Source organism: Lepidochelys kempii, chromosome 10 (genome assembly GCF_965140285.1).
Source record: "Lepidochelys kempii isolate rLepKem1 chromosome 10, rLepKem1.hap1, whole genome shotgun sequence".
NCBI lineage: Eukaryota > Metazoa > Chordata > Testudines > Cheloniidae > Lepidochelys > Lepidochelys kempii.
The window spans coordinates 34,704,533-34,731,441 of NC_136389.1; the positions used below are offsets into that span (position 1 = coordinate 34,704,533).

Below are 26,909 nucleotides of genomic sequence, written 5' to 3' on the forward strand. Positions count from 1 at the left end.
CCCTGAGGAATGCACCCATGGGCTGAGGGCTGCCCCTCGGGAACCGTACTCTCCCTGTCCTGTTGTAACGCTGCACCATGACCTGCTGGGGGGATGGTGACTTAGGTAAGCACGTCGGGACGGGTTGCTGCTGTGTCACGGTGTGGGTGGGTTTTCCCCTCCAGCTGAAGCCAGTTGGGGTAGCTGGGCGTACTGCATCCCGAACTGGTTCTGTAGGATGCACTGAAGAGCAGCTGCCAGGGCCTGGCAAAGCCAGGCTGTCTTCTCAATGGGGAGGAGGGTCGCTGTGCTGCCTGGCTCACCCCTGTGCTTTCTCCCCAGGGTTTCCTGGTTGCTGTGTTGTACTGCTTTGCCAATAAAGAGGTAGGTGCCCCTTTGTCCTGCTCCCTGCAGGGGGGTTGCTCTCTGGCCCTGCAAACACCTGCAGTCGGGGCTCTAACCTGAGCTGTGCTCTGTAGCCCAACCCTGGGTCTTCTCTCCATTACTCTCCTGCCAAGCTACTGCTGATTTGCTGTGTCCTGAACTCAGAGACCATGTACCACTGGATAGCCTGGGTGGTTAGGAGCCTTTGATTCTACTAAGAACCTGTCAAGCTAAAAAACAAACAGATTTTATTGGATGCATCCACCCTAGCTTGGGTAGGGGCTGCCTCATAGCATGGCTCCCAATTAGGGTTGCCAATGTTCGTTGGATGTGTTCCTGGAGGTTTCATCTCATGACATGTAATTAATTAAAGATTAATGTTTAATTCCTGAAGACTCCAGGACAATCCTGGAGGGTTGGCAACCCGTACTCCCAACCTGTTTGCAGTCCAGGACCACCGAGTCAGGAGTCCAGAGATCTGTATCTCTTTGCTGCCACACCCATGCTTAATTCAAAGGGGAGGCCTCACCCACAGCTCCCAGAATGCAATGCTCTGTCTCAATCAGAGCACCCAGCAGCTCAGATCTGTAAGTTGCATTTCTGTGCTAAGCAAGAAGGCAGCCCTAGGCCATGCTGCAGAACTGGCCTTCCCATCCCCTGTGGCCACATTGCTCGTGGGCCAGCATGCCCCGGGGCTCACATAGGAACACAGCAATGCTGTTTTTCAGTCCTTTGGGGCAGGACCTGCCTCTTCCTATTGCATGGGCCAAATCCCTCCTTGCAGCAACTCCACTGAAGCCAGGGCCTTGTACCTGTGCTGAGTTCAGCCCGCGCCTCTGGGACTAATGGAACTTAAACCCTATGCAGGCCTGGAGCAGCAGCTGTGAACCTCCCAAGAGGCTGTGAAGGAGAAGAGTGTCTCACAAGCTCCTTTCCTCCCTCCTAGGTGAAGTCAGAAATGAAGAAGAAATGGCAGCTCTGGAAGCTTGACCATCCAGCGCTCTGCTGCGCACAGTGATGACTATACTGCCCTGCCGTTGGCAACCTGCCTGGGAAAGCCACAGGAGAAGGGCTGCCCCCAGCTTGATGGCTGGGGGAGTAGGCCAAGAGGCCTGCCATGCTCCCGAGCCACGGAGGGGATGTACCTTGTACTGCATCTCTGCAGATGAGGGCCTTGGGGATTGTCTGTGCACCAGATGCCGTGGAGGGCCAGTCCAGGGATGGAGAACAATGGGCCCAGCTGGAGCTGCAGCAGGGTAAAGCACCTGTTTCCCAAACATAGGCGCATCGGGGAACCGCGGGTGCTGGTGCAAGCACTCCCTGAGCTGTGGAGCAGAAGCTGGGATCCTGCAGGCCTGCCCTGCTGCAGAACAGCCGCTCCTGAGGCTCCGATGGGGCGAGGGACACACGGCTCTGGAGATGCCCTCAGAAGACATGGAAGGCCCTGAGATAGGGCCCTGCTGTTTATGCTGCACTGCATAACAGGACACCAAGGGTGTGAGGAAACAGCCTCCTGACTCCTGCTCGCATCCTCTGCTACCTGACCCTTGGGTGCAGCACCCAAAATTTACCTCTACAGGATGCACCCTTCATCAGGCAGCACTGCATCCGGTGAACGTCCATCCCCAGCAGCACTGCTGTCACCGGACCCCCTGCTGGAGTGAGACACGCAAACCTCAGCCCATGGGGATGGAGTCTGACGGGGTCAGGACTGTCCGAGGACAGGCCAGACTGCAGCAATGAGACGCTGCTGTGATTGCTGTGTGGTAGTGGACAACAGTGGCTGCAAGTGGAGCTAGGCCTGTGGCTAAGCCTTTAGTCAGAACTGATCCAGGCCTCCACTCGGGGAGCTGGAAGGCTCACACATCTGATCCATGGGGGTGGAGTGCTCACCCTGTAAATCGGGGACACTCTGCTCCCTCTTCTGGTGCTGCTCTCCCCAGCTGTTAGCCGGGGAGACATTTCAGAAGCTGGAGGGCTGGGACAGGCCTGTATGCTTAGCCCCAGGGAACCCCATTGTGGGTTTGGGCAGGTTGCCTGCCTGTCGCTGGCCCATACGCGAACAGCAGGCTGGCTGGGACTGCCTGGCACGGATGTCTCATAGCTGAGTGGCAGGGAAGCCAGAGTCGCTGGCGAAACACGGCGCAGCTGACTTGTCTAGCCTTGCGAGGTCTGCCTCAGGGGGAGGAGGGAGCTCAGAAACCCAGATGGTTTCTTTTCATCACTCAACTCCTTCAGCACACTGGGTCTGGGCTTTCAGCCCTCTTGCCCCAGCCCCATGGTAGATCCAAGTCAAAGATCCATCATCATCTGCCTTCCTCTCCTTCCCGTTGCCCTGCTCAGCTAGCCCAAAAGCCTGCTGTTCCCCCTCCTCTTCAGAGCTGCCTCCTGCCCAGCTGAACTGGCCAGAACTAACTGTCTTAGCCAACCCCTCTCAAAATAGCCTCTAGGCACCTTAACCTCTTTAATATATTTATCCTCTGAGCATGGCCCTGCCTCCCAGGACTGGTGCTGTCCCCACTTTTCACAGATGAACAATTGAGGCTAGAGAGATGCATGTGTGACCCAAGGTCAGGCAGGGGCAGAGCTGGGCACTGAACCTGGCTCTCACCAGTAGACGCTGGTCCCCTGAGCCACATCCACCTTCAAGTGTTGGGTTTGAGGCGGGTAACTTGTATAGCGTAGGGGCAGGCAACCTCTTAACACTGAGTGGTCCAACTACGTTAGACCCTAATAACCTGATAAGAGCGTTGAGGTCGGGTTGCATCAGTCATGACAACACCTCGCCCCTCTCAGGTCAGGTTCTGGTCGGCTGTGATCGAGCTGGGTTGGGTCAAGCTTTAACGTTAGGCGCAAGCAGACCTGCTCATGAGTCCTAGGCTAGTGCCCTACCCCTGGGCACTCCTTCCTCTCTGCCTTGGCCAGTGCTAACCCCCCTCTTTCTTCCATTGCTGCAGCAACTGAAAAGTCCCAGGCTGGTACAGCTAAACAGGCAACCTGCTCCCGTCAGGCAGGCTCACCCATCCTCCGTGCTCGGCAACTCTGCCGCTGGCGATAGGAAAGGGCGGGAGATTCTGGAGCTTGCCAAGCAAGGGGTTGGATTTGCAAACTGTTCTGCTTCCAGCCCAGGTGGCAATGGCCTGGCTGGGGCAGTACAGTCAGCTACGTTCCCGGAGGAAGTGCAGAGCATGCTCTTCTCTGGGCCCCCTGAATCCAGATTGACAGGGCTGGAGTCCAGTCTGCTGCTCAGCCCCAACCTGGGGCCTCCTGACCCTGGACTATGGGCGTGTAGTCTCCATAGCCCAGCCAGTCCTCTGCATCCTTGCTGCAGGTGCTGGGAAGAAGCCAATGATTACTTCCTGTGATGTGGATCCTGGGGTGCGAGGAAGTGGGCTGGGACCAGCAAGGCATTTCTCCTAGATCATTCCAGAGCCCTCCGCTGGGCGCAGCTTCTGGTCTGGGGCGGATTGCAACTGGTGCTCTAGAGGTGGCGGGAGCCCCAGACCCCATGGGCTCTGCTGTAAATCATGCCAGTGGTGTCGCCCGCTGCTGCCCACGTGCCTCAGGCCCATGCAGTTTACGCACTGACCTTCCTTTACAGGGCTGCACTTCCCCATCTCCTGGTGGACAAAAGCAGAATCGTGCCCACCAGCTGCCAACTGCCAGAGCTACGCCTGCCTCACTTGGATTCTGAGCCCTCTCCTCTGAGGGCAGGGACGTGCCTCCTGGCAGGGGGGCAGATGCCAGCAGCTGCCAGAATGCTGCCCGTAGTTGCCCTCACCTTCAGTAGAAGGATGCGTGCTGTAGGGACCACGGCTCCCCCCAGGCAATGCTCCAGCAGCAGCAGAACAGACCACAGCTCCCAGGGAGGAGGCAGGCTGCCCCAATCTCTCACTTTATGCAATTTATGTCCAGGTGGCCCCTCAGGCTCCTGGCAAGTTGCCAACATGGCTTCTTGGTAGCAAGTGGTGTCTAAGTACCCCAGGCAATGCAGTGCTCTGTGGAGGGGCTGGATAATGCAGCCCTTCCAGGGAGTTGTGGGAGGGATTGTTCTTGGGATTTTACAGGCTAGCAAGGAGCCATTCTAGCTGTTTCTGGGCTCAGCTGGACCCGGCTTTGAGGCTGGAGGGAGTTCTGCAGGAGCCCTCGGTAGCTGGTCAGCTGCTAAGGAGCACCAGAGCGTTTTGCACATTGTCTTTTCACGTGTAAATAAACGTTTATTTTTTCAGCAAAGGAAATATGCACTGCTGTTTTGGGGGGCTAAGTGGGGGTGCGGGGAGAAAGCCACCTGGGCATAGAGGGAAAGGGGTAGGAGCTCCAGGGCATGAGCTGGGCATTGAATACCTGAATCAAGCAGGCAAGTGTTTGACTGGCTTCTTCCTGTGGCTCTGGCTGGCACCCACCTTCCCTCCATCTGCACAGAGCACCATGTTCACTCCTTAACCAGAGCAGCAGGTGAAAATCAAACCCTGCTGACCCTGGGAGTGACTAATAACCCCCTGCAGAGAATCCAAAACACCACAAGCTCTTCCTTGGCTTTGTATTTCACTCAGCTTGGCCCACACCCTCAGAGCAGGCAGCTTCTCACCCTACTGAGCCATGGGGCTGGTCAAATTCTCCTCCATGCTAGTATAATGCTGCAGAATCTGTCTCTTGTTTGAGCCTGAGCCAAAGTCCACTGCAGTTCATGGAATGATTCTCCAACTCCAGTCGCTTTGGGAGCCACGCAGCGCAAGGTAAGCTGCACGCCAAGCCCTGCCCCAGCCCAGAGCCTGCACCCCACACCCAAACTTCCTCCTGCACCCCAATCCAGGTGCATCACTTTATTTTCATTCACTTCCTGTTACTTATAATATAGGAGGAGGATGAAGAAAAAAATGAATGAAAAACACAGGGAAGATAAGAGAATGTTCTTTTTCTTGGCTGGGTCCTGAGGGCGGGGGACACCTGAAAATGAAGCTGCGCCCAGGGCCCCACTAACTCCAAATCCGCCACTGCTGCCAGCTAGGCGGAAAGTAGTTAGGAAGCTATGTGGCACATGGACAGTACTGGCCAACTCTAGAGGAACAGGCAGCGTCGACCATCAAGTCCACAGCATAGGACACCTGCATATAGGCTTGAACGTGCTGATCAGGAAGCTTTGGTGTGGCTGGAGAGAGACTAAGTTCAAGCCACTTTAAAAACCAGACACAATGATTTAAGCCAACTCTCCCCGGCATCATCTCTGCACAGATGGGCTACAGGTTGGAGCGAGCGATTTGTGAAAGCCACTACAGTCTGACAGGGGATTTGGACCCCTCTGAGATGAGAAGCAGGCCCTGGGTCACTAGCTAGGCTCAGGGCCTAAATTCCAGACTGCAATCAATACTGCAGCCAAGCCCACACAGCCTTAACCCCTCTGTAATGCACTTTGCCACATGCTCAGCTCTCCTCCCACAGCTGGGGCTGTTTAGGCTTATTCAGTGGAAGTAGCCAAAGGCACAAACAGACTAAGGGGAATGGCCAAGCGATCAGGCTGAGAGAGGGAGGCAGGCAGCACAATTTAGCCCAGAAGTTCCCTTGTTGGGTCAGCCCATCTCACAGCCCAGCACGCCACATGCTGCTGTCAAATCTGCTGCAGAACCAGCCTAGAGCTAGTACGCAGCATGTCAGGAAGTGCCAAAGATGTGCCCCTTGGAACTGTGTGTATATGGGAAGAATCGCAAAGGTTTGCGATTTCTATTTGATTCCAAGTGACAAACAATACGATCAGCGTTTGCAGCGATGCCGTAGCTATGTTGCCCCAGGATAGTAGAGACACAAGGTGAGTAAGGAAGAGCTCTGGGTGGCTCGAAAGTTTGTCTCACCAACAGAAGCTGGTCCAGTAAAAGATATTACTTCCCCCACCTTGTCTCTGAGATTATTGCATAGTTCAGCCTCTTATAAAACACAGCTCCATGCCCCCTGTTTGCCTGCTCCATAGAGGCCCCTACAGACAGTGCAGAGGTTGAGTACTGGCTGCTGGGTTACAGATCAAGCTGAGTGATTGGCACTTTGTTTAACAAGTCATAATGAAAAATCCCATCTTTGCAAAACAGTAAGAGCTAGTGGGCTGCTGGGGACATGTGTACTGCCTTCTGCACAGCCTCTTCTCACCCCTGAACGCTGATGAAGACACCTGCAAAAGAGCTTGTCTACAGAGGGACGCTAACCAGCCTAATGATAGCAGAATTACTTCGCTACAACTAAGTCAGTCAATATCCCTGTGTAGACAAACCCCAAGACCTGACCCTGTAACCGCTCTCCAATGGAGAGGTCTGGTGAAGCCAATAGGCTATTTACATGTGTACAGAGCATTCCCTTATGAAAGTATGTGAAGGACCAGGCTTATGGTGGAAGGGGGTCTGGGTTCAATGACAAATGTTTAGAGAGCCCCATAGTCTTTCCATTCTATGCTGCTCTGTGTAGAATGTGGATGAACACAGTGATGCCTAGGGGGCCATGGCAGCCAAGTGCAGGGCAGAGCAGCCCTGAGGTGGCTCTAACTTATTCCAAGGGTCATGCAGGTTCCTGATCAGCCTGGCTTAGGGGAGGTTCAACTGGTGCCCTAAAAGTTACTTTTTTACCCCCACCCCATTCCTAGATGCAAGCTGAGCGTGAGCAGAAGAAAATCACACCCCATGTGTGAGCATTTCCCACCACCTCTTCCTTCCCACCTCTCCCCAGCAATTCCTTTCTCCGTGCAGGTGATAGAGATACTGCTCCAGCACGGGAGTTAGGCACGCTAGAGGGACAATCGCAATGCGCCAAGCCCTCCCCCACAGCCACAGTAGAGGGAGCCCTACTCACACCTGGCTCTAGCCCACTGCTCAACATGCAACTGGCGACCCGACCAAACTAGTGCAGACAGATCCAGTCACCGATTTATTCCCCAAACACAGTGCACATTAATTCTGGTCTCACATGTAAGAGAAAAAACAGAAGTATAAACAAAGCCACGCAACCGAGCATGCTGCTGTGGCAAACTCACCTCCCTCCTCGCTGCTCTGAGAAATGAGCCAGGAACATTTGGAGACACCAAAGCATAGTGAATTCAGTGCTCCACCAGCACAGAGATTAACTCTCATTTGCCTGGCCCAGTCTCTTTGGCATTGGGCAGCAGAGCAGAGGGGAGATCCTGGCTCCGAGGATGGAGTCACAGCAGATATTGCACTTTGGGGTTTGTGGTCAAGATCTAAAAATAAAATACAGCTTTTTCCCCTTTACCAGCAAAGAGAAAGGTAGTTTCCCCAGCTCACCATAGACCCATCACAGGGGTATGGTCTTTGTCCAGAGGGCTGCAAGAACTAAGGCTGCCCTGAATCACTACACAGCATTAAAAATCATGTCACTTGGACAGTGCACCCTGAGCCACGTGAACACTACCTGTGAGAGCTCCCAGGGGCAGCAGCAGCATCAGGTCAGAGCAGCCAGTGGCCAAGACATCTCCATGAGCTGGAGCAGTGTATGTGAGGGGCCAGTGCACGCTGCAGTCTGTCTCCTGCAGCAGCCCGTGCTCCTGGAGCTCTCATTTCCAGCTCCCGGGGGCTGGAGCAGGAACACAGGCTGAAGACTATCCATTTCCACATACACATAATGGCATCAAAAGCACCCGGCAATTAAGAGGGAAGTGTCCGAGGCCTGCAGCATTTAAGGCTGTGGCAGCCACTCGTGGGGGAGGGGGTGGTGGTGGTGGTGGTTAGGGGAAGAGAGAGAGAGAGTGAGTGTGTATGTGCGTGTGTCTTTTACTCAGCTCCCTGGAGAGCCCCATTCACCATCTCATTCTTGTGCTGTAAACCCACAGCACCTCCCCCGCCTGCCTGGGGAAAAGGCCTCTGCAGCTTCCCCTTGTGCCCCACACCCCTCCCGGCTACCCTGCAAGAGCCCAAGGCACTAGTGTCTAAGAGTACAACCCCCACGCCCAGCGTTCTCATGCTGAGGGGCCAATGCGGGGGCTAAGGACTGCATGGAAACATTTCTGAACCATATGGGTCCTTTGAGGGAAGGAAGGAGATGAAGCTTCAGTCCACTAAACGAAGGGAAGAATAGCCCGGCAGGGGACCTCCTGTGGGCCCAGCGGGAAGAGATGGCAAAGGAGGCTGGAGAAGCACAAGGAGAACGGAATGCCTGGCTGCCCGTGGCCCAGAGGAGAGCAGGACTCAGCTGCCTGGCAGCATGCTTGGTCTCTCAGGCCCACAGATGCCATGAGGAAGGGTGCCTCTCATACCCCTCAAGAGACGGAAGCCAGGGTTTCCAAAGGTGCCCAGCCTGAGCCACCTTGGGCCGAGCTTTCTTCCGAGCCTTCCCATGCAGCAGCTTCAAAGGCCCATCCTATGGAGAAAACAGGAGGCCCCTCCTGCTCTCCCAGAGTGCAGGGAGAAGAGGGCAGCCCTGCCTGCTGCCTTGGGGACAAGCAGCCTCCATGAAGGGAAGGCAGGAGTCAAGAAACGGCAGGCAGGAAGCCCATTCATGGCGGCAGAGGCACCAAGCAGAGGGACCAACTGGGCCCAAGCTCAAGTCTGAAGGAGAGAGACTTGGACACAAGAACAGGAGCCAGGGGCTGAGGGTAGGGAGCCAGGTAACGGGTTCTCAGGGGAGAGGATGCCCCATGGAACAGGCTCCTGGTGTTAGACGCCTGCCTAAGGTCTCCTGTGACTGCCTTCAGACAGGGGCAGACGTGAGGGGAGGGATGTGGTGCCCATGGTCAGGTGTTACCCTGGGGGCGGGTTTTATAGAACCAATCACAGGGCCAAGCCCCGCATGCAGCACAGAGCACATAGCTCACACACAAGTGCTTGGGGATGGTATAAACTCACATCAGGCAAGAGCTGCACATGCCCTCCTCTCACGTGGCTCCTGGATCCCCCATTCAAAGGGGTCAGTGCTGCACCAGCAGCAGGGGTCAGTTGCTGCCTGTGGCAGAAGCTTCTGGGAGCACGCTGACTTGGTAGGAGCAAGGCCTTTGAAATGTGCTACCCTGGGGGGTTAATGTGGGCATTTCGTGGACTGGGAGAAGGATCTAGGGCCAGCTGCCAAGTCAGCTCTGACAGGGGGTCTGCACCCGTAACCAAACAGAGGGACCTGCCGGGTATGGCAGGACACTCAAGTGATCCCATACCGGCATCCAAGGAGGCAGGAGCTAACAGCTGAACCGCTGCAGGCTGCCAGGAGTAGGAGCTCCCTATAGGATAGAGTTGCACAGCAGGTTACGTTCAATCTCTCAGATCCTACAAGGGCTGCAGCTTGGGGCTGTTTGATCGTGTCTCAAAGGGGAGGCCCAGCACATGGAATGGCAGGAGACCCCCTCCAACTCTCCCATTTCCAAATCACAGGATCTCATCCCACCAGCCACCACTGTGCTGGCCTTTGCTCTGCATCACACACGTTTGCTGGGTCGGCCCACGGGCAGAGACCAAACTGAAGGAACAAGTTACGAGGGGTTGTGGTGGGAAGGGGCATAAGGGAATCTGGCTGCTACAGACAAGGGCTGCCTCTGTAAAAATATCAGGCAGCCTTAAGCAAAACTGAGGCAGAGTCTCCACGGGCAGCGAGAGGCCAATTAGCCCCGATGCTTCAGCTCTTAACATTCTAACCCTTGGGCAGGGAAAGCAAACCATCTGTAACCAGAACCCAGAGATCAGCCCGGCTAAGGCCGCCTGCCCACTTGACTCCTCGTCCTCCGCCGTCCCCAGGTGGCTGACCCCCTTCTCCAGGCGCCCGCCTGCCTCCTCCGCGCTCTCAGCAGAGGAGCCCTGTTGGCGGACCAGCCTTGCGCTCGTTCTCCCAGGCACTCAGCTTCCGGGTGGAACCGTCACCCGACGTCAGAACTCCTGCAAGGGAGAAGGAGCCACTCAGAGACCAAGAGCCCCCACTGCTCACTGGAAAATTAACCCTTTGCTGAAGGCAGCAGGAACATCGCTGTAAACAGCAGCTTGCTGTAGTTCCCACCAGCAACTCTCTAATCAAGGGACCTATATGGAAAGGCTGCTACTGATAGCAACCCCTGGGAGTTTGGTAGGGCAGGACAGAGGTGTGTAGGCAGAGCTATCAGAGGAGGGAGCTGGAAGGAGCTGCATGGCTACAGTGCCTCCAGCCAGCCCCTGCTTTTAATGGGCATTGACATGGGTCAGTATTTCCCAGCCCCACCCCACTTACCATCCTGCTCCATTAGGGCTCTGGCCAGCTCTGCTTGCCTCGCTCTGAGGCCTGTAGCCGTGCGAGGTTCTGAGTCACAGAATGCAGGGCATTCCCTAAGGGCATAAGCAAAACCTATTAGCCATCAGCCTAGGGCACCACAAGACAAGGGGCAGGGGAAAGGATCAGCCAGTAGGGTCACTGCATTCCTGTCTCTTTCCCACCGCACACCTTGCCACCCTCTGAACCACTGCTTTGATAGCTTCCTGCCACTGGGTCTAACTTCCACTACTCAGGAGAATGGGGCATGGACACTGGAGGCACACAAAGGCATCTTCATGGGCCACAGAGCTGGAGCAAGGCCAGTGCAAGAGGCCAGCACGCCTCAGCATGGGTAGGTTAGCAGGGGATGGAGTACGGAGAGAAGGGCTCCCCAGGCTCTGCTCCAACCTGTTTCTATTGCAGCACGGAGAAAGGCTACTCCTGTCCTTCATTCTAACTATGAAGGAGCCACCTTGAGGTGCACAGGAGGGAGTATTTGTGCCACAGAACAGCTGGAGAAAATAATTACTCCTGCTGCCTACAGGTGTCAGCATGGCTCACTAGTACAGCTGGGCCAGATGGCTGTGGGTTCAAGCCCCCACACAAGGATCCAGGGCTGATCTGGCACTTGTGCCATAGTAAGACAGGTTATGTTTTGCATGGGGCAGGTATCTTTTGCCCACTCTCCAGTTACCACCTGTTTTAGAAACCAAGTGTCCTTGGGTTTATTTCAGAGGGAGTTGGGGATAATCCTAGTGGTGTGGTCCCCCAAGACCCTCTCCACTGTACCCATATCTCCCACATGCTCCTCCAGGAAAGCCGACAGCTCAGGCAGGCTCAGGGACTTCAAGGAAACTGACCCTCCTTCTGGACCTGTGGGATTAAAAGCAGAGAGATTCTCACCAACCATTGCAGCTTCTCCGTGGCAGGAGCAGAGAAGCGAGAGCTTGAGGCTCAGTCCCCCTCACAGCCTTCATGCCCACAGCAGCTTGAATTGGTTGGTTTTGCTATACTGAGATCTTGACTCAAATGTGTTACTACAATGTAAATGTGTGACAAGCAGCAAGTTCCCTCAGTCCGCTAATTCTGCCAAAGAGGGATTGTGCTTGCACGGCACAGTTGGCTTAATGTTTGTGACCTCATCACCCTAGAGATGCTCAATAGGTCAAATACGAGGAGAATCTCAAGGAAATGGAGCTAGACGTGCTAGATGGTAATTGCCATGATTTTCTGTTTTGAAGAGAAGAAATGAAGATGCAACTTCCCCCGCTCTCCAGGGTGGTTCATAAACAGCTGTCAGTGTAGCAGTCGGATCAGTAGCGAATTGCCTGTGACATGCTCAGACAGGCCAACTGGTTTGCACAGGGTGGATGTTTTCCCAAGTATTCCCTCCCACACCTAGTTCTTGTTAATGGTGACATCTGCAAGCTCCCCAGCACCTCCTACTTGTCCAGGGGTAAAAAAAAAATCTTCAAAAGCACCTAAGGGAGTTAGGAACTTAAATTCCACTTTCAAAGGTACTGAGGAGCCCAAGTCCCACTTGAAGTCAATTGGATTAGATGCTTTTGAAAATTTTACTCTAGATCTATCTCATTAACGACAGAGTTTTTAAAGGATCTGTTCGGTAGCTCAGCCATTTCAGACGTCTCATTAGTTTCACCTTCTTCATCTATTAAAGCATCTGCTTTTTCTCTGGTGCCTCGCATATCCCTTTGGCTGCATTCATTCAGTCTGACTGTTTGCTGCCTTATCTTTTCCCTGCAGCCTGGACCATTCATACTCACAGCAGCACCTGGCTTTTACCTTCTCCCTCAGGCCATCTGCCCTCACCAGCTCCCAGCCGTGCCTTGGTCTCCATCATCCTGTCAGCCAGGTGCCCTTGCTTCAACCGGGAACATAGCTCTGCCTGACAGGCTCTGCCAAATGAGAACAAACCCCCATTAGCGAGGTACATGCGCTTCTGGGAAATCACCTGCCAGTGCCGTCCTGTGTCCTGAAACACCTGCCTGGGCAGCCAAGGGATCAAATGCTTCTTGGGGCGAGCAGCTCACTGGATTATAAACTGCCCTTCCCCGTCATAGGCAGATGTGCCCGAGACAAGAGTCCAGTGTGCCTTCCACAGCAATCCCTGCCCCTGTGCTTAGAACAGCTGCAGGGGTCAGTGAAAAAGGAGGAGGCAGGGATAGGTCCAGGCCTGGGTTTCACACAAATGCCCCTCAGGCTGGATTTGGTCCACATGACATCCAAGCCTGGTTCACACCCAAAGTTACACACTTGTAATTTAGAAATGCAAGCTAAACCAATGCACTTCAAGGTTTAAACCGAAGCAAGAGGGTCCACACACAAAGCTGCACCAGTTTATCATCACACCTTTAGTTAAGCCAGTGCAGCTTCAGTGTACAGACAAGCCCAGACTCTGTGCACAACCTCAACTTTCATTTAAAAAGAGAGAATTTAAGTTTCTTGCCTTGAGATCGTGAAGGAAACCTTCCACACGTGAACTGCTGCTTTCCTGAGTCTGCAGTCAGCTTCTGTGCAACTCAGAAACTTCTCTCCCCCACAACAGAACTTGGTCCAATAAAAGATATGACCTCCCCGACTTTGTCTCTTTAATATCCTGGGACCAACATGACTACAACTACACTGCAGACAACGAAGTCCCTAATAAGTTAGCAATAACTAAACTTTGAGTCACCATACACAGGCCAGATTTTACTCTGGATCTCTGGGCAAGCCTGTCATTGCCACCAACACCAGTTCTGCTGTGGATGGAGGGGCACACAGAGTCCTAACATTATATTCTGACCCATATGCCACAACGAAAAGTACAACTGGATCCCTTCACCAAATTAGTTTGACATCCCTCTTCTAGGCAGACAGCAGCTCCATGTCCATTAATGGGACAAATCCCAGATCCCTCCACCCACCTTCAAAGGAGCAGAGCCAGAACAGCAATGCGGCAGCATGAAAACAGCTGAAGCATGTCACACATACACATGGTTTTAAGGTGTCACTAGGACACCTCGTTGTTTTTGCTGATACAGACTAACACGGCTACTACTCTGAAACATGGTTTTAATAAAGAGACATGGACTGTCATGGCAAATATAGCCCCAAACACAGGCTATCAGAGCCACAAATCTACAAAACCTTAGGCCAATGGAACTGCCTCTGGGACAGCAACACACACATTTTTAGGAAGATTGAGCAGAATGGGCAGCATTGTGGGAACATGTGAGAATCAGGAGTGAAGTTCACCAGATACTGATTTGTTTACAGAGGTGAAGTCGACTAGTCTTTTTTCACCGTCCACCCTAAATGGAAAGTGTAAAACAAAATGGCACGGGGGGCAGAATTCTCCCCATATTAATAACCTAACCTGTTATTCAGTAATAGATAACCCCACGTGTTTTGAAAATGATTTTCAAGTCGACAATGTCCTTTTTAATCCATAAAAATAGTGCCTGCTTTAAGAAAGGACTGATTTCTCAGCCAGTAAGTGGTATACAAGGATTTTAGAAAATGATTTACCATTACAGGTAAAAGTGAAATAGCCACTTAATAGGTAAACCCTCTGTGAGGTTGCACTCTATGTGTTTTATGGAAATATGCTAAATGAGCATTAATATAATGTAACTGGAGTACGCTTTGTGCAAAAGGTCTCTTGTAAGGTATCATTACAGCTTATAATCTACTGAGTACGTTCATCCTATTTGTATGAATGTCTCATTCTTGTACCAAAAGCTAGACATATGAAGCATTACTCTAAAGTCCTATTGTAATTATGCAAAATGTGGGCCATTAATGGTGGCTTGAAATCTTGATGGTTCCCATTAACCAGGAAAATTGGTTGTAAATGGCTCTGTTTATTTGTACGCCTTCCTGTGTTGTGTAAGTCAGGCCAGGAAGAATGGAGGCTTGGGGTCTCACAGGACATGTGATAATGTCACCTGGTACTGGAATCCATCTTAAACCTTGTGCTTTTCCATTTAAAAGGAGGGGTGCGAACCCACAAAAGATTCCCACCTTGTGCCTAAGCTATGAAAGTGGATGAAACAGGACAAAGGGGGCTGCAGTCATGAGAAATCTCCTAGTTACCATCTGAGCTGGAACCAACCAGAACTATACCAGGGGAAAGGATTGGGCCCAGACAAAGAAGGAGCCTAGTCTGTGAAAGAAGCTTACTGAAACATCTCTGAGGGTGAGATTTACCTGTATTCAGTTTCTTAATGTATTAGGCTTAGACATGCGTGTTTTGTTTTGTTTTATTTTACTTGGTAACTTACTTTGTTCTGTCTGTTATTACCTGGAACCACTTAAATCCTACTTTTTATACTTAATCTGGGTTTGTTAATAAAGAAAAGTGATTTTATTAAGTGATTAATACCTGGGGGAGCAAACAGCTGTGCAAATCTCTCTATCGGTGTTATAGAGGGCGGACAGTTCATGAGTTTACTCTGTATAAGCTTTATACAGAGTAAAATGGATTTATTTGGGGTTTGCACCCCATTGGGAACCCATCACACCCTCCACCACGTTTGTTGGGCAATACATGCTGCTCTGGCATGTGTGGCTGGCCCTCTGCTATGATCACTGCCTCTGCACAGCTGAGCTCTGGAGGCGGGCACCACACACATGCACGCGCGCACACCTTATTTACTGTATGTGCTGCATACATGTGAATTCTGTGGTCAAACTGCTGGAGAATTCACTCAACTCCAGCCGCTGCATGCAGGGGTAACACAAGTGCCGTCTGGGAACACTATGCTGTTATCGCAAACCAGCCTCCTTTCTCATTTTTCCAGGGGGGCCCCTCTGGGACTCCCTCTCTTCACCACGTCCTCAAAGGCCTACAGCAGGGATTCTCTCCCCTCTGGCTACGGCAGGCTGGACACAGGTCCTTTGGGAACTCAGTGATGCTGCATCTCCTCTCTCAAGGGGCCAAGAACGTTGCTTCCACCCCTGGAGTGAAGGACAGAGACTTTCCAGTTTCAATCTATTGACCAACACAGCAGGACTGATGGGCTGAAAGTATCAGCTTAACCCCCAGAGCAGAAACACCACTGAACATGGGATTTATGGCATGCAGGATATTTTCAGAAGAACAGAAAAAAACAGAGTTGCCCTGCTGGCTAGAGTATCTAGGACTGTTCAACGCAGAGTGAAGTGTAAACCTCTCCCGTCCCGATGCATCTCACTGGGCAATGCTTATAATTTAGAGGCTGTGAATTTCATCCTGACGGCAGCTGGTGATCAGTGTGAGGCCTGAGTGTCCTTGCAGTGGAGAAGCACTACAGGTTTTAGTGGTAGGAGGGCTCTTGGTCTTTCTTCCCAACTCTGCCACTGCTCCCTAAGTAACCATAGGCAAGTCACTTAGCACCTGGTTCCCACTGGGGTTGAACATTCAGAATTCCAGCTCTGGAAAGCCACGCCCCTACCTACTGTGCTTCAGGAAGGGGCTTCAGTATCTGCTTATCTTGTTGGAATGTCCTCATTTGAGGGAGGATTAGAACGGGGTTCAGATGCTGTGGTGTGACTGTGTGTGGGCAGCTCACTAGAAGGGCGCCGCCTGCATTCACGGCAGACAGTGGACACGCTGGGATGGCCCCATTCTCCGTTTCACCTGGAGCAACTTACTTCATTTGCTCTAGCAGGACCCCAGCGTCCCTGGTGATGGCTTGGGCCTCTTGCAGCTGGATCTGGACATCATTCCAAGCCACGTCCCGCTCCATCAAGCAGTTCTCGACCACTGCCCGCAGCTCCTGCTCCTGGGACACCTGGCCCTTTATCACTTCCATTTCCTCACACCTCTATAGTGGGGGAGAGTGAGAGAGGAGGGACTGAAAGGGGGAGTGCTGCGCGCTGCAATCTCAGACACTTGACTGCTCACAAGACATCCCTAGAACTTCCTGTTACAACGATCTGGGCGGTTACATAGGGCTCCATATGTACCCACCAAACCCATGCGAGGCCCAAATGCAAGTGGGAAGAAAGCTAGGTAATGTTCCCACACAGGGTCAGCTCTGATCTCCGGGATTCCCCTTCTTTCCATGCACGAGGGTGGGTTTGCCAAGCTGACAGAAATTTCTGCATGAATTTCCCCATTTCAGCATGAGCAGATCCTAACCAGGATGGCAGATATCACTAGTCCAGCATCCTGGCCAGCTGGGTTTGAACTAAAGACATAGAAGACTCATCAACAGAGAGTGAGGGTTAGAGGGTTACTGAACTTACCCTACCCCTTTGCATCCCTTCCAAATTACCTCAGCTCCCTCACTTAAGAGCCTTTCCCCCCGCAAAGGAGGTGCCATAGTAAATATGCGATTGGGTTAGAGCCAGGCTCCTTACCTTGTGCAGCTGAATGGCCATCTCCTGCATTTCCGCCTCCAGCCGATCTGCATAGGCCAGCTCTAGGGCATCGCTGGGAGGCCTGGCATTGCTGTGCCATCGAGCAATGGCAGAGGTCATCTTCCGCTTAGGCCCGAACAGACTGATGATACAACAGCAAGCGGTTAGCAGCAAAACTGAACCAGGACCTTGCTTCAGAGACTCCTGCCCCTTCTTCCACTGAGGCCCATGAAAACCCCAGCAACGAGCGGGAAGGATAGTTAGGGACAGCAGAAAACCACGATCTATCTCCTCTAAGGCTCTGCTGACAGCTGCAGGAGAGTTGCAGGCAGGGACTGAGATGGGGGGGTGGGGAGGGAGGAGGAAGTGGTGCATGGCTGGAAGACCAGCGCTTGCTGTAGACCAGGATTAAGGCACATTGAGAAATCTGTGATGGATCCCCAGGCTGGAGGGCAAGACTAAAAGGTAGTGGCAGAATCGTGCAAACCCAGAGGGGGGGCTGGAAGAGAGGACTGAACTTTCCTGATCCCTTCGTATGCCCCAGCGACAAAGGAGCTACACTGTGGAGACTCACGTGATGCCTATTTCCTTGAGATCACTCTCTGTGAGGGTCAGGAAGATCCGGAGGTCGATGTCCTGCTCCTCAAACACCTGGAGGTACTTCAAACACCCGATCTGCTCCAGGAATGTTGCCAGGTCCTGCAGCCCATCCAAAGCAAAGATGTTTATACTCACACGAGAAACTGGACCCTCCTGTCTCCTTGAATGAAAGGCTAACAGCTACTTTGGAGCTATCCTAACTTTCTCTGCACTGTTCACTCTCAAAAGCCACATGCTGTAACGGGGCCTGGCTTGTAGTTTGTAGCAGCCAGACACTGTAAAGCTCTTCCTTCAGATTCCCTGCACTACACTGGGCTGAGGAGAGGATTGCCCAAACCATCCCAAAAAGCAGGTTACATAGGACAGAACTGTGTCAGGGATGAAGACTATTTGCCAGGTGAAAGTGTAACTGTTGCAGCCTTATCTGAATATTTAGTAAGAGCACCTTTGGCTAAAATCCACCTTAAATGGAAGGGATTTGATGGCACCATGATTGTGGGAGTGAAGAATACAATTCCCTCAGACCTTTTAATCGGGAATGATTTTAAAACATTGTGCAGTCAGGTTAATATGAAACTGTCTATTGGGGCAATGATTTGCCTATAGAGGGTTTCTCCAAATGTTTGTCTGAGGAAGATAGCTGTTTGTCTGTTCAGAAAAGCAGGTTATATGTGAATGAAGTTTCTGAATGTCTGTCTAATATCTTAGAAGTAAATCTGGAATTAGATAAACACAGAGAGAACTCATTGATCAGGAAAATGTTTCTCTAGAGCAGATTAAAGTTGATGGTCAGGTTGAAGCCCTAATTGAGGAAGAAGGGGGTATATTCTTGGTGAGTGTAGTTTTTAAAAACGAGCCTAGACAAGGTAACAGTAATTTGCTTAAAGTAGTTCAGTATGAGCCACTGTCTGTAAAAAGCAGAAGTTTGTCTGTTGGGAGTGGTATCTTTCCTGTTAAGGAAGCTGTCCCACTCTCCAAGCAATTGTCCATTAACAGCCAGGTGTGCTGGGACAAAGGAAAAAATGTCTCCAATTGTTTGTCTGTTTTGAGCAACGGCAGCATGCCTGCTAAGGAACAGTGTGTATCTAGCTCTCCTCTGTCTGTAAAGCAGACAGAAGAAGCCGGTCAGCCAAGGATGGTTGAAAATGTATCCGTCATCTCAGAGCTGATTCTGGATTTAATTGAAGCCCAGGATGGAAATGTTCCTAAGTTTGTGTCTGTTAGGGATAATGACATTGTAACCAGGTTACATCCAGTTAATGTAATAAATGAGTCCCAGGGACCAGGCAATTTTCATGCTTCTATTTTGCCTATTGCTAGTGTGTTGTTGGGTAAAGATATGACAACCTTGTCGAATCAGGTTGATATTGTAGCCAGGACACAAGGAAAGCATAAACATGATTTGACTACGTTACCCACTGACAGTGTGGAAACTTGTAACAAGGAGGAAATGATTCCTAATCTTGTGCCTATTGTCAGCCAGGAGAGCTGCAAAGGGGAAAGGAATGCTTCTAACCTTTTAATCATGGAGTCTAGCAGCTTGCCTGAAAGGGGGTTGTGTAATAATCCTTCTGATTGGCCAGAGGTGATTCTGGATGTAACTGAAACTCAGAAGGAGTTTGGTGATTTGTATGTTGTGCCAAAGTCGGTTCTGGACATAAATAAAGCTCAGAAAGAATCTGCTGCAGTTCATAATACTGCAGGAGGGAAGGAATTTCTTAGTGACGTCTTTAAAGTCTATAAAAAGTCAATAGCTGTGCCTAGTTGGGTGAAAAGGAATTACTTCCATTGACTCTTAATGGGCCATTGTTGGTAGTAAAGAGTTTGTCTTCTGAGAAGAGTGTGTTGGTGGCTAATGGCTGAAGTCTTTCAAGTAAAAACGAATACACTGAATTTGCTTTAGAAAGACCCATTGTGGGTAGCTTTGAAAAGATTTCAGATGGTATAAAAATTGTTAGGGAGTTTGAACAGCCCTACAAGCTTGACCAGCTTGTGGTGGAGACAATGTTGATGGGACAGGAATGTCTCCATGGTTATTCTTTGAGTAAACAGTCTGCATCTCCGGTTCAGAGGGAAAACTGGATAGCTGAATCTGCAGAGCAGGAGAACAGTTGATCTCTCGAGAATATAGGGGATGGCAGGTAAACTCATCTCTAGACATTTTGGATATGTCTTGTAGTCTCTTATTGGACTTGACATCTGATTCCACGTGGAAGCAGAGGTTGGTAATGGAAGGACAAAAGAACCTTGAGTTGAACAGGCTTGTGAAAAATGGATGGTATCTCTTTAAGACAGAGTCTAGCCTTGGAATTGGTAAAGGTTAAGAATCTGAAAACTGGTAAACAGGCTAGTGTCTGTGTTAAAGTAAATTACCTGACTGATGGGGGTGGGGGGAACACTTGCCTCACTCATCTCTAAGATACCAAAACCCCAAGGAAGTGGTTAAACTAAAAGCCTATGTTAAGGAAAACCCTAAGGTAAAGAAAAAACTAAAAAGACTCAAAAGGGATATTGAACAAGCTGACCTAAAGAATGATTTATCTAAACAAAAGGCTTGGCATGGCAAGAATAATTGTAAATGTATTTAGTGTTTCTGATACCATTGCTGTACAATGTGCATGATCTTGAACATGTTAAGAGTGGTACATAATAGAAACCCTTATGATTATGCCTTTTGGTTCAAGAACACACTTTGTATTAAAAAGCCTAATAATGTTAAGGTTTCACAGCTAATGCCTGTACACAATCCTAAAACTTTCCACAGCAAAAAGACCATTACAAGCTTGAACTGCTGTCCACAAAGGGAAACTGAGGTACAACCTTCACAGCTTTCATGGCTGAATGCCAGAGTAAGTGCTCTCTGAAGAACATTAATGGCCATGTTAAGTCAACACATGGATCACACCCTAGAATCACTAAAGTGTTTCACAAAGTGTGAACTAAGTTTTTAACTTGGTCCAAAGCATGCATCAATATTTTGGCCTTACAAAGAATTCAATGTAAACACTGCTCGTATCGATGATGGAAGGTTCTTAAGGTGTATCCAGGAGCTCTAGTTTCTCCCTTCCACACCAGTCTCACATTGGGGGTGTGACACTTGACCAGAAAGCGTTAAGCATCCTGCAGGATAAATGATTCCAATTCAACTCTTTAAAACATACAGGGAGATAATTATATAGGTAGAACTCAACAATGTAATCAAACCGTCCCTGTCTATGCTGTATTTTGTTAATTCAGAGATCAAGAGAACATCTTAACATTTAAATGAACTGTAAACCTAGGATATCGCTGTATTCATCTCTTTTTGAAATGTATAGCAAATCATCTGCAAATGGTAGAAAAATGGGCAATTGCCTTATGTTAATCTGTATGAATAATTACCTGCGATGCTTAGGAAATGAGTGTCTATTGTTCGCCGAGGGACTCCGAGCTGTTACAAGAGGGCCTAAAACTATATAAAAAATGGCTTGGATCCTGATCCTGTCATCTCAGATCTGCTTGAGGCTTCATGCAGGGGAAGCCTAAGCCATAAGGACTGAGATCCCAGTGCTGACTGGACCACCCTGAATACAAACATTGGACTGTAACCTATGGACTATTTCTGAAAGAACTCTTTGCATCTGCAAAGTTCACCATCTCCGCTATGAATCTGAATCTCAAGGTTGACTCATGTCTGTATGTATACTGATCTTTTAACCAATTCTCTCTTTTCTTTAATAAATTTTAGTTTAATTAGTAAGAATTGGTTGTAAGTATGTATTTGGGAAAAGTCTGGAATATTCATTAACCTGGGAGGTAATATGTCCAATCCTTTGGGATTGGTAGAACCTCTTTTATATGATGAATAAGATTTTCAGAAATCCTCATCATACCTGACTTGGGTGTCTAGGTGGAGGCCTGAGGCTGGGTTATTTTAAGGAAACTGTGTTGTTGGCTTCTGAACAACCAGTGAGGTAATATAGAAGCTACTGTGTGCTGGTTTGGTAAATCTAAGTATTGGAATATCTCCCAGCTTTGGGGATTGTCTGACCCATTCTTTGGGGTTCATCCTAATTGAGTGACCTCAGCTGGCTCCCCTGGGATTCTGGTCACAGCGGCATAGTTGGCAGGATACTCATTACCACAGGTTAACTGGGATTTTGGATCAGAACCACACACTTGTCAAAAATTAATTTTTATATTGGAGAGTTTAAGGGTTAAAAATCAGTTACAATGAGTGAGCCAAGGTCATATGAAGAGCTTGACAGAAAAACCCTTGAAGAATTGTGCTTACAGAGGGGGTTGTCTTTTAAGAAAAAGCTCCCAGAGCAAGAACTGAAAAATCCGTTAATGGCCAGTGAAAGGGAAGCAGACCCAGTGAAAATGTTTGCAGTGGGAAACCAGCAGCAACTAGAACATGAACAAAAGTGGACAGATCTTCGATTGCAGGAAAAGCAAAAGATAGCTGATATGGAAAAAGAAGCCCATTTAAGGCTTATGGAATGGCTGGCTGCTGAGGAGAAGGCTCACCAGATGCAAGAGGAATCTGCCAGAAGCTCCAAGTCTTGAAACAGCAGAAAAAGATGCCACAGCCTGCCTGCAGCTCTTACCTGGGGTCCTCATCCCCTCATGACAACAACTGGGAAAGGATTTGTCCCATTTACAAAGATACTGAGGACATAGAGGAATTTCTATCTACCTTTGATCATCTCTGTGAAATTCACTATATCCCAGAGGTACATTGTATGCCTGACCTGCTAACCAGATTGACTGGGAAAGCCAGGGAGCTGTTCAATGAAATGGGTATGAATGAAGCTTTGAATTATATAAAATATAAAAAGATACTGTGTTAATGACTTACACCATAAATACCTCTGATTGAATCTTAGGGGCAGGGGGGGTGCTGCCAGGGGGAGTCTGCGCCATCAGCAGCCGGGGGGAGTCCTGGGGGGCCAGCAGCTGCTCTGACTGCGCCCGGGACTGCTTTTCAGGAGATTCCCGGGGCAGTCGCATTGGCTGCTGCTTGGGTGGTCCCCAGGGCCAGCTGCAGGGACCTCCAGAGCTGCAGCCGGTGCGGTTGCCCCCGGGGCTGAGGCTGCTCCAGCAGTGGCTGGTGCAACTGGCTGCAGGACCTCTCTAGCAGTGGTTAGTGTGGCTGTCCCCAGGGCCAGCTGCTTGGGCGGCCTTGGGGTCAGCCACACAGGCCACTGCAGAAGTCACAGAGGTCGTACCTGCTCTGGTAATTACACCGGGCTGGGAGGGCAGCTTAAGGAGCCAAGGTTAGAAGCACTGGGGTGCAGGGATCAGGAATGCTCCATCACAGCAATAGTGATGCCCAAGCAGGAGTTTCACTGCAAAAGCAGCCTCTCCATTTAAAAAAAAAAAGAGTATTAGAATGAGCTGCAGAGGTTCAGCATCAAAGTCCACTCGGGGTGGGAGAGGCAGCATTGCTTCCTTATCTGAGAAAGCCAAATGACCATGCTGGAGTCCTGGGGCAGCGTTCTCTTCGAGGGATCTCCAATAGCTTTGTACTGACACACATTCTCACCCCATCACAGAGGTGAGTTTTCTGTTCTTCTTTGCAGCTCTTACCTGGGGTCCTGTGTAGGTGGTGGCTTCTCGGTTAGGGAGTATACAGTGCTGACTAGACACCCCAGCTTTGCGCGGACTCTGAGACCACTGGCTGTCACTGTTGCTGTACCGGGTCTTGATCTTCACGTAGCTTTTAGCCTGTTTCCGACTAGAGAGCTGTTTCGCATGGTCAGAGTCCTGGAGAGACAGAAGGGGCCTGTTTAATGGCACAGGGTCAACTTGCTGAGTCACCAGAATCACTACAGGGAACTGCATGGGTGTGGAACATGGGGAAGCTCTCAGCTACTTCAGTCCCAGGCTCTGAGTCTGGGCAAGCTCACTGTAGGGCCTGGGGTAGGAACAGAATACTCTGTCTTAGCCACATTTCCCAACAGGAGACTGTTTCCTAAATGGAGCAGAGGCCCAGAAGTGTGGGTGATAAAGACTAAGCAAATCGCTTGTTAAAGAGAACTTCCAGGGTGAAGTCGTGAGCACAGAGCAACTTGCAGGGACTCTAGTCTCAGGGAGACAAGCGAAGGAGACGATTCCCCAATCCATCATGCCGAGGGTTTTAGGTAGGATGGAACTGTGTCAGGCAGGATCAAAATCCTTATCTGGACTGTAAGCTCCTTGGGGCAGAGCCTGTCTTTGTTCTGTGTTCGTACAGCACCTAGCACCATGGGGGTCCAGGGTCATAAGCGGGCTCCTAGGTGCTACCACCACCTGCGCTAATAATTACACTGAGCTGGGAAGAAAGTTTAAGGAGCCAAGGTTAGAAGCACTGGAGTCTGGAGCCATCAGGAATGTTCCATTAGAGCAACAGCAATGCCCGAGCAGGAGTTTCACTGTAAAAGCAGCCTCTCCATTTTTAAGAGTATTAGAACGAGCTTCAGAGGTTAGGCATCAAAGCCCACTAGGGGGAAATGGGGGTGGAGGGCGGGGGCAGCATTGCTTCCTTATCTGAGAAAGCCAAATGACCAGGCTGGAGTCCGGGGCAGTGTTCTCTTCGATGGATCTCCAGAACGCTGCACTATGATAGAGAGGCCTTGCTTTGGAGCTAATCCTTGGAGTGCCAGCACCACAAAGCAGCCATCACCTGTTGCATTCTTTCAAGCCCAGAGAAACATTGAGCCCTCTGACTAGCAGAAGGATGGGGTGCGGTTATTCCTGTGAGCAGCAGCTCAGAGAACCAGGGAGCCCTCCTAGTGCCCAACAATGTCATACCCATCCAGCACATCTACACCAAACCCAGAACCTGGTCTACGAATGCAAGTGGTTACTCGAACCACTGAGTAACTTACATAGATTCCAAGTCCAGACTTCCTCCCCATACTCCAACCTGTAGAAGCCAAGACCACCTTAGAAGCAGTGGTGCAATTCTACTTCCACAAATCCAAGTGACCTGATCCAGTCATCTGGCCAAATTCCTTCAACAGTTATCAAATGCTAGGGTATGGGAGACTTCCCTTCTAGAAGTGGGTTAGGGACAGAGCAAGGGCTCAGGGATTGGGAAAAGAATGGACTTTAAAAACATGGTGAAAATTAGTGCTCACCAGGGAAGGGCACAGACATCACCAGGTAGAGCACAGCATAGTGCAGGGAAGGGAGTCTGCTTCAGAAAACAAGGCAGCCCACTGGCACCTGTCAGGATGCTGTCAATCACAAAGTGGCTATTTATACTGCCCTGGGGCTAAATGATCGTGGAAAGGGTTTATCTCAGGACAAGAATTTACTGTTTGTATTCACTGCCCTGCTGTTTGTAAGAGGCTCCAAGAAAGCTCCTGAATCAAATGGTCACATGGTCTGAGCCTTCTCTGGTGGGGAGGGCAGTGAATGCCTAGGACAAGGGAAAGTGCTGTGATTGGAGAGTTACTGATCTACCCATCAGGAAACCACTCTGCAGGGAGGGTGCTCAGCTACTTGGATCAATGTCAAATGATACAACTTTCCAGACTACTGTACCCCTTTCAGGAGTCTGATTTGTCTTGTGTACCCTCAAGTTTCACCTCACTTAAAAACTACTTGCTTACAAAATCAATAAAAATACACAACTGTCACAGCACACTATTACTGAAAAAAGTCTTACTTTCTCATTTTTACCATATAATTGTAAAATAAAGTGATTGGAATATAATTATACTTATATTTCAGTGTATATAGACCAGTATAAACAAGTCATTGTCTGTATGAAATTTTAGTTTGTACTGACTTCGTTGGTGCTTTTTATGTAGCCTGTTGTAAAACTAGGCAAATATCTAGAATCTATGTACCCCCTGGAAGATCTCTGCATACCCCGGGGTACACCTACCTCTGGTTGAGAGCCACTGCCTTAACACATTCAAAAGGAGTTTACAGCTTTTGTTCTACCCTTGGAGGTTCTCCCCTCCTGTCCCTAGATCCTACAGTCTCACAGCTGATGTAAAGTTATGGCAAGTGGCTGGCGTATTTGTGAGTTCCCGTATTCCACCAACAGCAGTGACAAAGAAGAGACAAAAGCCCCACCTCATTGCTCTCCAGGGAGCCCTCACTGCTGACCCCCAGGGCTTTGGGCAGACACTCGCTGCTGCTGCTGCTGCTCCTAATGGTGTCCAAGTTGTTGGTGAAGAAAGCATTTTCTTCTGAAGGGGAGCAGAAAGGAAAACAATGAGTTCCTGCTTCTTCTCCTTGATCTTCTCACCTCACGGAGACATCCAGCCTGAGTCTGTGTGCAACAGCTGCTCAGATTAGGAGGTTACTCTGAGGAGTGAGTGGAGAGTATCATGTCTGGAATGAGGGCACCCGTCCTTCCCCATACCACTGCCAGTGGGTGTAAAGTAGTTTCAGTGCAATACATTGATGGACAGATTTATAGCCATTTAGTATCACTGACTGCAGTAATGGGTAACAGATGCACGTTTTAGGGCATGGGGTTACCAGCTAAGTCTGTGTTCTTGTCCCTAAGCACCCAGGAGAGGTCTCCCAATGCTCGTGACATAAGGCCAGTGCAGATGGACGGCACTCATTTTCTTTCTACCCCTCTCTCCTCCTTCCATCATGGCACTTCACTCTCCCCTGGGATGGCAGGACAGAATTTATGCCACTCCAACAAAGGATGCCTGTGCACTGATGGGTTGCCCCCTTTCTTGCTTGAATCTCGGACAAGATGACTTCCTAGAAGCTCTTCAGACCTAAGGGGTGGTGAGTGAGAAAGGAAATATGCAAGCTCTGAGGCAGTTCTCAACCCCAGGTCACTCAGACTGGAAGCTAGACACTCCTCTGAGACCATGCCTTACCCCTGCTGCTGCTACTTTCCACGTCTTGCTCGTTGATTGGAGAGGTGACGTCCCGGAACCGGAGATCCTCCCCTTCAAAGCTACCATCATCACTGAACGTAACGTAGCCCTGCAGAGGGACCTGCTCTGTGTGCAAAGAGATGAGAATGCAAGTTACCAGACAGGTTGCAGCATGCGGAGCAGCAGCTGCCAGCAAGTGTCCAGGGATCTGAAGACAATCAGGGGAAGAAATCACATTTTAAAATAACCGGCTTCCATTCCCCTTTGAATGACTAACAACATTACCAGGAACGTGAAAGCCTAATAGCTCCCTTTGTATACAAGATTAGCGCTGATCACTGACCATGCTCTAGCCAGATGCCTGTATCTAAGAGGATCGCACATAACCAGCCTTGCAGCAGATGCACCTCCGGCTTACTGAGCTTGGAGTATTTCCTCCCTTCCCCGAGTTTTTGGTCAGCACACCGTCAGCACCCTGTGAAGTTCTGCAGCTGGTGATTTGAGCATTTTAATACAGTCACCTCCCAGTAGTAGTATCAGGCTACACCAAAGCATGTTTCCTCACTAGCCCGAACAACGTTA

At 50.2% G+C, this 26,909-nt stretch overlaps 2 protein-coding genes across 4 annotated transcripts in view; one reads left to right on the forward strand and one right to left on the reverse strand.

The window, feature by feature from the left end:
* Nucleotides 1-4,618, forward strand: part of LOC140918433 (glucagon receptor) — a 41,206-nt gene extending 36,588 nt beyond the window's left edge. Inside the window, exons 13-14 of the mRNA XM_073362814.2 lie at nt 322-363; nt 1,310-4,618. Coding sequence (XP_073218915.1) covers nt 322-363; nt 1,310-1,381 — 114 coding nt within the window. The 3' untranslated portion in view covers nt 1,382-4,618. The remainder of the gene's footprint in view (nt 1-321; nt 364-1,309) is intronic.
* A 2,182-nt stretch (nt 4,619-6,800) lies between these two features.
* The window catches only part of ANKS3 (ankyrin repeat and sterile alpha motif domain containing 3), a 28,598-nt gene continuing 8,489 nt past the window's right edge, over nt 6,801-26,909 (reverse strand). For all 3 annotated transcript variants that reach the window (XM_073362816.2, XM_073362817.2, XM_073362815.2), the window contains 10 exons: nt 26,328-26,453; nt 25,558-25,673; nt 23,077-23,253; nt 17,480-17,604; nt 16,906-17,047; nt 16,195-16,367; nt 12,361-12,473; nt 11,347-11,430; nt 10,537-10,631; nt 6,801-10,211 (listed from right to left, as the gene is read on the reverse strand). In XM_073362816.2, coding sequence (XP_073218917.2) covers nt 10,549-10,631; nt 11,347-11,430; nt 12,361-12,473; nt 16,195-16,367; nt 16,906-17,047; nt 17,480-17,604; nt 23,077-23,253; nt 25,558-25,673; nt 26,328-26,453 — 1,139 coding nt within the window. In that variant the 3' untranslated portion in view covers nt 6,801-10,211; nt 10,537-10,548. The remainder of the gene's footprint in view (nt 10,212-10,536; nt 10,632-11,346; nt 11,431-12,360; nt 12,474-16,194; nt 16,368-16,905; nt 17,048-17,479; nt 17,605-23,076; nt 23,254-25,557; nt 25,674-26,327; nt 26,454-26,909) is intronic.